The 14380-nt window shown below is 38.3% G+C and overlaps 1 protein-coding gene across 2 annotated transcripts in view; it reads right to left on the minus strand.

Moving 5' to 3' along the window:
* Positions 1–6361: 6361 nt before the first annotated feature.
* trmt44 (tRNA methyltransferase 44 homolog) overlaps positions 6362–14380 on the minus strand; it is a 65290-nt gene continuing 57271 nt past the window's right edge. For both annotated transcript variants that reach the window (XM_060826915.1, XM_060826906.1), the window contains one exon: positions 6362–14022. In XM_060826915.1, coding sequence (XP_060682898.1) covers positions 13784–14022 — 239 coding nt within the window. In that variant the 3' untranslated portion in view covers positions 6362–13783. The remainder of the gene's footprint in view (positions 14023–14380) is intronic.

Raw genomic sequence — 14380 nt, forward strand, 5'->3', positions numbered from 1 at the left:
TCTGAAGAGTTTTTCTCGAGTGTGCCACTATAAGTGGAAATGATAATTAATTGCAACATCACAGCTTGAGAAACATAAGAACTAAGAGGAGTAGGCAATTTCGCCCCTCAAGTCTGCTTCACTGGGACCAATCTCACCTCAGTCTCAATGCCACTTTCTTGTCCGTTTTTCATACCCCTTCAACCCATTACTAATGGACAATCTGTTTATCACCTCCTTAAATTTATTCAATGCCCCAACATCTACCACACTCTGGGGTAGAGAATTCCATAGATTTGACAAAAGTAATTTCTCTTCATCTCGGTTTTAAATCTATTAAACTTTATGCTAAAATTATGACATCTGAATTGCCTTACATGGCAAAACATCCTATTGTCTACTTTGTCAATCACCTTTAAAATCTTATGTATCCCAATTAATCTCCTCTCATTCTTCTAAACTCCAGTGTGTACAGGTCTAAACTGCTCAATCTCTCTTCAATGGACAAAGCTCTTATTTCTCAAATCATGCTAGTGATCCTCCTCTGAACTGCTTCTATTGCATCTACAACCCTGCTCAAGGAGGAAGGGACAAAAACTATTCACAATAGTCTAGGTGTGGTCTCACTAATACCTGTACAGCAATACTTCCCTACTTTTATACTTTATTCCTGTAGAAGTAAATGGCAAAGCTCCATTTGCCTTCCTTATTACCTGCTGTACTTGCAAACGGGTTTTCTGTGATTCATAGACATCCAGACTCCCATATACTGAGGGTTCACTCCATTCATCGCAAGCATTCTTACAGCCAATTTGATCATAAAATGAGCCCTGATCACAAGACTGAGGCCAAAGCTCCACATACCAATTCTTCCATAGTACTATTTTTGGAGTGTGGGAGTTAGCCCTGATGCTCTGGCCAACATTTATTTTCTTGATCAGCTTTAGTAGAAGACATCATCCCCTCAATAAATCCAATTAATCTGTAATACTTGCTGTGTGCAAATTGGCTTCCACATCCATTGGCTTTGAGAGTTTTGGACCACTCGAAGTGATGACCGGAAGGAAATGACAGTTATCAGCTTGATTTATACAAAGAGGAATGACTGCAAAAATATAAAGAAGTGAGAATAAAGGGAAGAAACAGAAAATAAAGAAACAGTATAAGAACAAATTCGCTGCTAAATATTTTAGTGTTGTTGGAGATGCACTCATCCAGACAAAGAATATTCCACCATATTCCAGCTGGTGACTTTTCTGTGGTGGTCAGAGTTTATGGAAACACATGAAGCAGGTGACAATTGGCAAAACCTGACATAATTACCTACATTAAAAAAAAGAGTTTACACTCTGCACATGGTGTATTATTGCCAAATCTGGGTTTAACACTTTAAAAAGGAAGTGAAGGCATTGGAAAGGATCCATGAAAGACTTGCTAGAGTGGTTCCAGAAAGGAGGAGTCAATGTTACAATGTGAAGACTGGAGGACCTGAGGCTGTTCTCCTTACAGCAAAGAAGAATTGATAGATGTATTTCAATATCGATTTTGGATGAACAAGTAAATTCAGAGTAACCATTTTGAGTAGTTAAAAGTTCAATAAGCAGAGGGCACAAGTTTAAGAAATTTGGCAGAAGAACCAGATGCAACATAAGGAAAAGTCCTTTTATGTAATAAATAATAAGAATTTGTAATGCAATACCTGATGACTTTCTAGTCATTTCAGAAAGGAATTCAGTAAGTATTTGAAATAGAAATCCATGGCCAGTATATGGGAAAAGAATGAGATGTGGGAGTGGAATTATCTAGACTGCACTCCAAAAATGTCGGTCTGGACATGATGGGAGGCATTCTGTGTTACTTTTTGATACAGGAAGAGTTCATAGAAATAGTGGCACTATGCATATCTACATTGATTTCTCAAAACAGGCAGCACCAGCAGGCTGTTCCTATGCGGCTCATACACTGTTCTTCATATAATGTTAATGAATTTCTACCCCTACAACTCTATATAAATGCAGGTTGCTTCTTTATAAGCATTTAGTAGGGTTATAGTTGCAAATGGCTGAGACTATTGTTATGACAGTGCAGTGAACCCTTCTGCTAATTAACCCAAACACTTTGTCTCGTAATCTGTTAGAGTGACAGAGAAGTCCCAAAATTCCACTATTTAAAGAAAAAAATATCAAAAATGAACATAAAAAACAATTATTTACAACTCTAAGCCTCCATTGTCTTAACAATTTATTGCCTGCCTTCCACTCTATAAAAATATACTGTTCAAATAAACACGTTTTAAAGTTACATCAGCTTAATTTCAAAACCACAGATCGGCTGTTATCATTGGCGTCTGACTTCCTCTGGCTGTAAATCGCCCTGGGATGCCTTTCGTTGCGAAGGTCTTTCAAAAGAAATAAAAGTTACTTTTGACAGTGTGTGTTATTGGCAGTTACTCTGTCGATGGCAGTTAGTCTCTCTCTCTGTTAAAATGCCTGCTTCTTTATATCCCCAGCATTGGATCATCTCATTGGTTTGATGTTGGCAAAGCAATAAATTCAAAATAGATGGGTTTTTAGTATCCTTGGGCATAATTTAAACTGATTGGTTCAATTCAAATTGTTGTAAAATAACAGCCAAAACTCAGGTATGTGTTTCACAGACAAATATTACATATTTTCAATTTTCCAGTATACTCAGACTGCTAGTCGGTCACATGACAGGTGCGTGCAAGCTCTGTGCAAAACAGCTTTCACTCTCTCAAAGGTACAGTACATACCTTCAACTTGATAACATTATATAGAATCACAAATAAGTTACAATATAGACAATTAGATTATAAGACTGGCTTCTATGATGGTGTTTACAGTCCACGAGAACTTCCTCCCATACGTTTTAAATTCTTCCCTCACTCCCCACTGCGATCTATCTACTGTACCTCCTTCTCTGTGTGCTCCCACATTAATCTTGCTGTGCAAAAAATACTTTAATGGGGGATTGACAAGAGTCATTTGTAAAATTTTAAAGTCTAATAGCAGAAGCATAATATATTTAAATTTATTACATTGCTTTAAACCTAGATTCCATTTATATGTCTAACCCCTTCCATGTAGAATAGCCTGCCAGTTAGATTGCTCGCTGGTTTCCTTGTTCTGGCAATATATTTAACTGAGATAAAAGTTATTGTATTTGTAGGAGTCTAACTAAAATTAGAATTGGATAGAAACATATCTATTGCTTTGTTGAATACCTGCTTGTCTAAATACCCGTTTAATAATTCCTTGTGTGTTGCTTTGAATACATCAATAAATATTTACAGTAGTTTCAGATTTACTGAAACTTAAGTTCCTGTCATTTCTTTAACTCTTTCTTATATGCACATATATTGTAGATCCACATAAAAAGGTGAATTGTTGTTACTTTATGCCAGCAACAACTGTGTCAATAAAACATTTGAGTTTCAGTTGAATGTACTTTTCAAACTTTGCAAGGTAACAGACTTCTTTCCGAATAGAAAGAGGTGGAAAAACTCAGCAGGCCAAGCAGCATCTGCGGAGAGAAAACGCAGCTAATGTTGCCTCATCTTCAGAGCAAATATTTTATTGAAAACCAAAATAAGCAAAGAATACTTCTTTCACAATTGACTTGAACTTTCAGGACCCCTGCCGGTTGAAACAATGTACTGCCATTAATATAATGAGCCAACAATGCAACCTAACCTTGAACCAACTGTTTGAATACAACTCAGTTAGACAATGGGCCTCTGTGACAACTTTTGAAAAGACATCTGAAATTAAGCTTTGTAAAACTCAAATGATATTCATCTATGGGTTTTAAAAGCTTTTTTTAAAATTTTGCTGAAAACTTAGTATCCTACAACAATGTAACTAACAAATGGTGCCGTATCATGTTTTAGAGTCATTTTCAGTTACTTAAAACTGGGTGGTTATCTGAGTAATGTTTAGCTTTAAGATAAACCCACCTTCGACTGTATAATTAAAACTAGACCAGTTACTTGAATATACCAAAAATCATATTTGTAATGGAAATGTTTTAAAGCTTCTTTCTAAAATTTTATCCAGTTGTGTTGGTCCATGACAGATTTTCTGTTGGTTACAATACAAAGGAGTTTGAGGAGGATATTCAGGGAGAAGAACCTCATGAAGAGTTATTCACCCAATTAGCACCCAGATATCAATAAAACCAAAAGAAAACCTCCAATGTTGGAGTATGTTACTCTTGTAAAATCTGCTGTTCCATTTAATCAAGGCTTGATAATTCAAGATCTTGCACTCAAATTTGATTTAATCTAATTACACAAATGAAGCAATATGCCAAACTGGGAGTTATTGGTGAGGTTTGAATTATCAAGTAATTTTAATTAAAGTCTAAGTGAATTAAGAGGAATACATTGAGGAGTGATTTTAAATCAAACTTTGTACACCCTTCCAGCTTAAAATAAGAACACTTTACTCTTGTCAAGTTAGTAATTTAAAATAAATTGAAAGGTCATGGATCTAAAAACTGTAGTTGCAAAGAATTTATCAAGTTGAATAACTAAATTAACTATGACTTTCTTTTATAAACTGTCAACTGCTTTGTCAGTTCTGCAGATTGCTTGCTGTTCAGGACTGTAAACACCATTTGAGAAGCTTCGATTTTCTAAGTGACATTTTGAAAGGGTAGCCTTGGGTAGCAATAGGAAATAGTGTAGCTCACTGACAGGACACCCCATTCCCGTTGCTCGGAATTATTTATGGCTATAACATTTCAATCAAAGAGAATGAAAAAGTGAGAACCTTCTCTTAACCCTCTTCATATCAACAGGGAAGAATCTTTAATTGGAAGAGACTTACATGCGAGCACATTGCCTGCAGTGAGGAAGGGTAGGAAGCAACATTTAGAAAAATCTTGTGGCACACAACACAGGATGGGAGGCTGCATGGGAGACCAGAAAACAAAGACATACAGGAGAAGGTAATAAATGCTCATCTAATTCATTGTATGCATCTGGAGAACAACACACAATACACTGTAGGATGCTTTGTCCTGTCCTTTTACTGTTGAGAAAACGTCTAACCTTCCCAGCTCTCTAGAAGACTAGAATATAATGCCTCCAAAAGTTCAGTCAGCCTGTGTGAAGGATCCGGTACATTCAAGTTTAAAATGACCAACTCCTTCAGAATTAGCAGATTCATAATCACAATACTTCTTATTTTTTTTAAAGGATATGTATATTTCATTTCTTAAATAAAAACTGTATATAACCAGGTACAGTACATCAATTTTTCAGATTATTCAACCTCTACCTACGGCCTATGCAGATTTTACAGATGTTGTTGAGGAAGCCAAACAGCTGCAGAAGGATTTGGACATGCTAGGAGAGTGGACAAAGATGTAGCAGATGGAATACATATAGGAAAGTGCATGATTATGCACTTTGGTAAGTGGGTAAAAGAGTTTACATGAAGAAAGGCTTCAGAAATCTGAAGCACAAAGGGACTTGGGAGTTCTAGTTCAGGATTCTCTTCAGGTAACTATGCACATTCAATGGATAGTTAGGAAGTCAAATGTAATGTTAGCATTTGATTCAACAGAGCCAGAACACGAGCAGAGATAATAAACCCTTCTCAAGCCACATTTGGAATATTGAGAGGAATTTGGGCCTCATATCTTAGGAAGGATATACTGACATTGGAGGGGATCCAGAGGAGATTCACAAGAATGATCTCAGGAAATGAAAGGCTTGTCATATGAGGAACTGCAGAAGACTCTGGATCAGCATTCAGAGTTTAACAGGATGAGAGAGAGATTAGATTGAAACTTGCAGAATAGTGAGAGGCATGGACAGAGTGAATATTGGAGAAGATGTTTCCACTAGTAGGAGAGACTGGGACCTGAGGGCATAGCCTCCGTGAGGGGACGACCCTTTAGAACTGTGATAAGGACAAATGTCTTCAGCCAGAGAGTGGTGAATCTGTGGAACACCTTGCTGCAGAATGCTGTGGAGGCTAAGTCATTGAGTGTACTTAAGACACAGATAGATATGTTCTTGATTAGTAAGGGAAACTCAGATCACGGGGAGAAGGAAGGAGAATGGGGTTGAGAAACATAACCACAATTGAATGGTGGAGCAGACTCGATGGGCCGAATGGCCTAATTCTGCTTCTCCATTTTATGGTCTATAGATAAACTACAAAGGAATTTTTAAAAAAATCCAAACATCAGAATACTCAATATAGGTGCTTCTCCATATTATAACTAAAACACAACTTATGATTTGCAGAATAGTATTAAAAACCATTTTATTAGGTAAATTGGATGAACCTAATTTCACAGTCTTCTGTATCCAAGACAATGGGATCCTATTGTTAACAATTTACCTGCTTAAAAAGGAATCCAGTACAAACATTCATTTGACAAATATTTCAAATATTTCTTTTACAGTTAAAATTACAATGAGTGTTGCAGCTTGCTACAAAATCAATTTACTTGGTCTAACCTGTGAATGTTAAATTTATTAAACATATTAATTGCATATTAAGAGCAAGTCATAAATTTGGCATTTCCTGTTGGTGAAAGCCCTTTTCACATTCTATCCCAAGTCATCAGATCTTCAAATCACGTAACACCATATGTTCAGTATTATTCCTTCTTTTAAAAAAAAACAAGATGAAACTTGAAAGGGTTCAGAAAAGATTTACAAGGACATTGCCAGGGGTGAAGGATTTGAGCTATAGGGTGAGGCTGAACAGGCTGGAGCTGTTTTCCCTGGAGCGTCAGAGGCTGAGGGGTGACCTTATAGCGGTTTACAAAATTATGAGGGGCATGGATAGGATAAATAGACAATGTCTTTTCTCTGGGGTCGGGGAGTCCAGAACTATAGGGCAAAGGTTTAGGGTGAGAGAAGAAAGATACAAAAGAGACCTACAGGGCAACTTTTTCACGCAGAGGGTAGTATGTGTATGGAATGAGCTGCCAGAGGATGTGGTGAAGGCTGGTACAATTACAACATTTAAGAGACATCTGGATGGGTATATGAATAGGAAGGGTTTGGAGGGATATGGGCCGGGTGCTGGCAGGTGGGACTAGATTGGGTTGGGATATCTGGTCGGCATGGATGGGTTGGACCGAAGGGTCTGTTTCCATGCTGTACATCTTTATGACGGTAAAAGTAAGGATGTCCAGTTGCAGTTACCTAAACAGTAACATACTTAAATTGCCATCAATGTCAGGGATTGACTTTGTGCAATAAGTTTTGTTTTAGATAGCCAATAGCAACAACTATCTGAATTCATATGGCAGTAAAACTATACAAAGTACTTTACGAAGATGTTACCAAACATCATTTGACATCAAAAGTATAGCAGATATAATTATAGAACAGTAAAAGCTTTCTGAAAGTGGTAGATTTCAAAGATGTCCTTAAAAGCTGGGAAAAGAGATGGATCATTTTAGATTAGATTACTTACAGTGTGGAAACAGGCCCTTCAGCCCAACAAGTCCACACCGACCCGCCGAAGCGCAACCCACCCATACCCCTACATTTACCCCTTACCTAACACTACGGGCAATTTAGAATGGCCAATTCACCTGACCCGCACATCTTTGTGACTGTGGGAGGAAACCGGAGCACCCGGAGGAAACCCACGCAGACACGGGGAGAACGTGCAAACTCCACACAGTCTGTCGCCTGAGTCGGGAATTGAACCCGGGTCTCAGATGCTGTGAGGCAGCAGTGCTAACCACTGTGCCACCGTGCCGCCCCTTTTAGGTACTGGAATTCCAGAGCTTAGATCTTAGAAAACTAAAGACACAGCCACGTTTAGGGGGACTGATTAAATTTGGGAATGCTCAAGAAACCAGATCAGAAGAGTGCAGATATCTCAAGAGATTTCTGAGTCTATAAAGTATTACAGAAGGGGCTAGGTCATGGGGGGGATTGCAAACAAAGGTGAGAATTTAAAGCAAGTTTGTTCACGGCACAATATGTTTGAAGATTTAAATCAGCTGACATTAACAACTTAACAGATTTTATATGTCACATAAAGAATTAATTGAGTGAGTAGCTCAGGAGGTGACACATCCTCCAAACTCAAATCTCCATTTCTTCCAAAACACAGCCACTTTTTTTTCTTCCAAGTGTTTGTTTCAATCTCCAAACGCAACTTAGCAACAGGGCTGGCAGAATTCCATTTAGGTTACAATTCAGATCTCAGCCAAAAATTAATTTGTACAATCACAAATATAAACTCTTCTGTGGAAAATCATAATCAGGCATATCACAGAAGATTGTTTCTATTCGTTATTCTATTAATTGGTAGCCTTAATCATATTTGAGTAATAACCCAATGTAGATTTATTATACAGCTTAAAATGGGCTTATTGCCAAAAAATAAATTCTTAAGGATATTCACAGTCCTACATCTATGAATTTTCTCATATAAAATATTGCAAATTATTTAAGAAAAAAAAACTATACTGAACAATTTGATCATTTTATTGGTACACAGTTCCTCAGAAAATACTTTCTGTATGAAAGAACTTCGAAATCATGCCTCCCGAAGTCTAAGAAGATGGACACAATTTGAAGAGCATTCATTAAACAAGCCAACTCTGACCTGGGATTGTGGCCAGTTTTGTGTTTGGGATTAACCGAACATTGAATCAGTACAAAATGTCACATACAATATGAGGATTATTGGTTTGGGAAACAGCAGCCACTCAATTAACACCATATTCACAAACATTCAGTCACTCCACCACTAATGCTTACTAACAGCAGGGTGTACTATCAATAAGATGCACTATAGAGATTCACTAAAGATCCTCAGACCATACCAACAACCAGTACCATCTAGAATGATAAGTGCAATGGATAAATTGGAACAACATGACCTACAGGTTCCCCTCTAAGCCACACAACATCCTGACTTGGAAACATACTGCTGTTCCTTCAGTGTCATTGTGTCAAATTCCTGGCACTCCCTCCTTAACTGTACCTGTACCAAATGAACTGTAGCAAATCAAGAAGGCAACTCAATACTAACTTCTCAAAGGCAACCAGGGATGGGCAATAAAATGCTGGGTCAGGCAGTGACATCCATGTTCCATGAGTGAATTATTAACAAGGAACATTGCTTGAAGCTTTCTGATCTTTTGTGCAGGTAAGTCTGAATCTGCCTAGATTGCATTAATATAGCAGGCAGAATTACAACATCCGCTTAACTCGACAGCTGAAATGGAATAAATCCATACGATATATGTTACCTCTGATGCTGATAACCCAACTTAAATGCGATGATTAGCAGGAGGTACAAGTTGAAATTTACAATGCCAAACCAGCTCTAAAAGATTCTGCAGATATCATGGCATAGTTTCCTAAGGTCAGAGCACAATTTCTACTCTGCTGGACTCTACACAATCGCTAATACAGCAGACTCTGAGGCAACTGGTCAGAATTTTGACAATTCCAATGGGTAATTTCCCTTCACCCAGTAGTCTCCAAAACTCATTGAAATTAGATAGTTCAGGGGGCTCTGCAGCAGTTAGTAGATAGTTACCCAGTCAAGGTTGGACAACAAAAAAAAAACCTCGCCTCACTCGTTTTAGTACAAATATAAATGAAAAGTGCTGGAGAAACTCAGTAGGACTCACAGCATCTGAAGAGAGAAACAGAGTTAATATTTCCAATCCCATTTCTTTGATACAGAAGCAAACACTTCTACAGAGGCTGTCAGACATGCTGAGTTTCTCCAGAACTGTTCTTATTTCAGATCTTCAGGATCCACAGTACTTTTCTTATATTTGAGTGTTAAACAGATCAATTTACCTTTGCTTTTAATGATGAGAGTGCTGGAGAAACTTAGCAGTTTGGTATTATCCGTGGCCAGAAACAGTTAACGTTTCCATTCGGATAATTCTATGGAACTGTTCAGAATAATTTCTAATAAAGTCATTGGCCTCAAAACATTAACCGTTTCTCCACAGACTTGCTTACGAAACTGGTTCTTATTGATCAGAGAGTCTTCTTTTGCTCATCTGTAAAATGATAGCACTGTTGATCACACTTATCATGCAGCAATTGCTTAGCAATAACCTGCTCACTAACACCCAGTAGGGATTCTGAGAGGCCCACTCAGTTCCTGACCTTATTAAAACCTTCCTTCAAAAATTGACAAAAGATCTGAATTCCAGAGGTGAAGCAAGAGTGTCTGTTCTTGATACCAAGGCTTCACTTGATTCGATGTGGCATCAAAGAGCTCGAGCAAAACTGAAGATAATGGAAAACTGTAAAATCTCCACTGGTCAGCACCATACATGGCACAAAGAGAGATTGTTGTAGCAGTCAGACGTTAGTCACCTTAGCTCCAGGAGTTCCTTGGGGTGGCACGTCCTACGTTCGACCATTTCCAGCTCCTTCAATGATCTTCCTTCCCTCATAAGGTCAGAAATGGGAATGCTCGCTGATGATTCCTTAATAGTCAGCATGAATCAAGTCTCAAGTACTGAAGCAGTCCATGTCTGCTAAAATCTAGATCAGACCCAAGTTTGGGCTGAAAAGTGGCAAGTGACATTCACACCACAAAAGTGTCATGCAATGATAATCTCCAGCAAGAAAAAAATTTGACCATTGGCTCTTGGATTACCATCACAATTGTCCACTATCCATATCTTGGGTTTATCATTGATCAGAAACTGAACTAACCATATAGTTTTCGAGGAGAAAGTGAGGTCTGCAGATGCTGGAGATCAGATCCATATAGTTACAGAGCTGAAAATGTGTTGCTGGTTAAAGCGCAGCATGTCAGGCAGCATCCAAGGAGCAGGAAATTCGACGTTTCGGGCACAAGCCCTTCATCATATAGTTACAGAGACTACATATACTACAAAAAATAACGCACATCATGACTCCCCAAAACCTGCCCATCATTTGCAAAGCAAAAGTCAGGTGTGTGATTGAAAACCTCCCACTTCCCAGGATGAGGACAATTCCAACAACACTCAAGCCACAATACAGGATAAAGCAGCTCACTTGATTGGCTCATCCACAAATTTTCACTCCCATCACCACTGTCACTCAGCAACAGCAGTACATTCCAATTGCAAGGTACACAGCAGAAATTCACCAAGGTTTCTTAGATGGCAGCCTCCAAACCCATGACTACTACCATCTAGAAGGACAAGGACAGCAAATACATTGGAACACCACGACTTGAAAGTTCTCCTTGAAGCCACTCACCACCCTCTTTTAGAAATATATCACTGTTCCTTCACTAGATCAAATTGTGGTTGCGGTTGTACCTATGCTAAATGGATTATAGGGGTCCAAGATGGCAGCTCACCACCATCTTCTCAAGAACAACTAAGGATGAGCAATAAATACTGTCCAAGTCAGTGACACCCACATCCCATGAGGATAAAACAGAAGGAAAAAAAAACTCTCCAAATTTAGCTGAAAATTCCAGACGTTAGCAAGGAGGGAATTACAGACTAACAGTATTGTGCGCGCCACTGTCTTTTCCAATAACTTTATTAGACTCAATAGGTGATTTCAGAGGACATTTAAGAGTAAATCACAATGCTATTGATCTGGAGTGGAGTCATACATAAGTCAGACCAGGTGAGGATGACAGACTTTCCTTCCCTAATGGACATCAGAGAACCAGATTAAATTTTACAACAATGATTTCATGGTCAACAATGGACTTATTTTTAGTTCCACACTCATTAATGGAATTCAAATCTCACGACCCGCCATGTTGAGTTTGCTTGTCCCCAGGGCATTTGCATACATCTCTGGGATTACTTATCCAGTAATAACATAATGACACCTCCCATATGAATAAAAAAAAAACAAAATGAAATGCAATATAATGTCCTATTGTTTTTGAAGAACAAAATAACATTTTAAAATGGCATGAATCCAGTAAACTAAAACAATTAATAGATAGGGTTTGCTAATCATTTCTTGGAAGCACTTAGATCTCAAAGTGGAGCACCATTTTCACAGGATACAGAAGTTCCCTTGTAACCGTAATGCACAAATTCAGCCTACACAATTTAACATCAAAGCTTGAGGGAACAAACATTTTTGCCAAGTAATTATTAAAGAAAGAATTCTTTAGGCATGGAGGTGGAGGCAGTGGAAAGAGTTCAACATCTCGGCATGTGAGAAATGCATTGACATGTGGGCATGGTGGAATGAAGGCGAGTCTGTTGCTGAAGACTAACTGTCCTCAGTGAGAGGGCAGGTCTAGGTGAGATGGGAGGGCTTGGGTCTGTGGTCTCATGTTGAACTGGAGTTGGGAGCAAGGGTGGAGATGTTGCCAGAGTGGGTAAGCATATGGCAACGGTCATGTGATCAGCAGTGACGTCAGCAGGAGTAATGGTGCAATGCATGCCATTGGTAGCAGTTGTGAAGGCGACCTGGTTGATGGAAATAATGTGATACTCTGTGGCAGTGGGAGTGGCAGGAGCAACTGTGTGGTTTATGGGTTCCGGTGGATTTAGGAGGATGTCAGGGGTAGGATCTGGAGTGGTTGAGGTGCTCTCAATCTGGAGGTAATTACGAGAGTTTGGTGTACTTATGCTGTTTGATGTCCAGTAGGGTGGAGAAAAAGCACTGGTTCAGGGTGTGGATCCTTCCAAGGATAAAGAACAGGTCCTTTGCAGGTCTGGGAAAGCAAGCCGTGAGCTGGGAAACCCAAGGGGGAAATGTTTCTGTCTGCTTCAGAGGCACTTTAGATTGCGGTTGTCACAGTTTGGTCCAGGTTGAGCCGGTCTAAATATTGTCTTGAGTCCATATCAGATAAGCCAGCTACATAGACAGGTACTGAGGAAGGAGACATGGCTGTAGTAGCAGGATTATTTCAGGGTGCAGTCAAAGAACTTCAGGGGTGGATGAGATGACCAGGGTCTGTCAGAGAATCACAGATGCAGATGGAAAATCATTTTGATTTTAAATTTCTTTAAAGATTTTCACTTATGTGGAGTTAATTATGAGAAACAATTGGTCAGAAAAAGTGGAATTCAAAAGCATTGGGCCTGATACTATTGCCAAAATGATGAGGCTAATAATAATCACTGATATTTATTTGCAAATAAATCAGACAAGAGGCAGTTGCAGATATTCAGGAATTGCTGATAGAGTGGCATCACTCTGCTGTTAGCTTTCCAAGAATGTTGTTTTGCAACCTATCTTACTATTGAGCCAAAATGAATGTTAGAAGTTGATGTATTGCATGATAGATACGTGAACTCACCACAAAGTAGATTTGCCTTTCTACAGAAATAAACCAACTTTTAATGGTGTAATTAACATCAAACACTGCAAATCAACTTCATTAGTACTTAAAATTGACTATCATATATTTGGAATCTCATTCCTTCAAAAGATTTTTTAAAAAGTATACACCATTTCACTTTCCTTTTCTTTCTCTCTTCCCTAACCCAAGTAACTCTTCTCCATTTTGTTTCCAGTACTTGATGTGACACTGAGAATTTGAACCTCTGTTTCAGTTTCTGTGCTTTTTTTATTTCACAATCTTTCAACTGGACTGGTTAAGAGGAACTGTCCACTCAGACGGTTTGCCTCATATCATTATTAGCTTGTACTTTCAGTAACTTGCCAGACACAAAGATATTAAAAATCTAAACACATGAAGGAAGGTTTAACTCATGGCAGATGATGTTTTGTTGCAGCAACATTTGATCCACTGGTTATTTGGAATAGGTAGCTCTTCTTTTTGAAAAAAAAGTGTATATGTTATTCTTGAACATTTCCTTTTAATGTAACACCAATATTAATTCATTTTCTGCTATTAGCACGAGAACGCAATTCTTTTATTCCGTGTGCAAATGGACACTTTTCTGCAATTCGAGGACATCCATCAGGATGATTTACAAAGAACCAGCAGAGGCGTGTCTTACATGCCTCAGAAAGCAATTTTCTTTTCTCATCTGGTGATAGATTTTTTGTGTGCTTTTCTTTTTGTTTGTCTTGCTTTTCTTTTGACCAGTCACGGATCTGAACATTTCCATGGGCAACTACATAGAGAAGAGAGAATAAATGTGTTTTTTTCACATTTTCAACTGTTTTGCATATCCACTTTGTGACCCAGTTCTACATGGTGTTTATATGGTGATTACACTGGAGTACATTGATAAAGAGTTTTAGTACAATTGCTTTTGCACAGTAAACACTATGCATTAAAGATTGAAGTAACTGATATCTGATCAATTTGATCGTTCTTTGTCTCTGCAGTTTGATGAAGAAAAAAAAAGGTTATGTCTGTTGGTAATCAACAAGATCCAACTATCAAACATCTTATATTAAATACTACACTAGTGAGAAGAGTCAGTACGATGGACTTCAAACACAGAACCTAACAATGTTGTATGTTTT

Source organism: Hemiscyllium ocellatum, chromosome 1, assembly GCF_020745735.1.
Source record: "Hemiscyllium ocellatum isolate sHemOce1 chromosome 1, sHemOce1.pat.X.cur, whole genome shotgun sequence".
Taxonomy (NCBI): Eukaryota; Metazoa; Chordata; class Chondrichthyes; order Orectolobiformes; family Hemiscylliidae; genus Hemiscyllium; species Hemiscyllium ocellatum.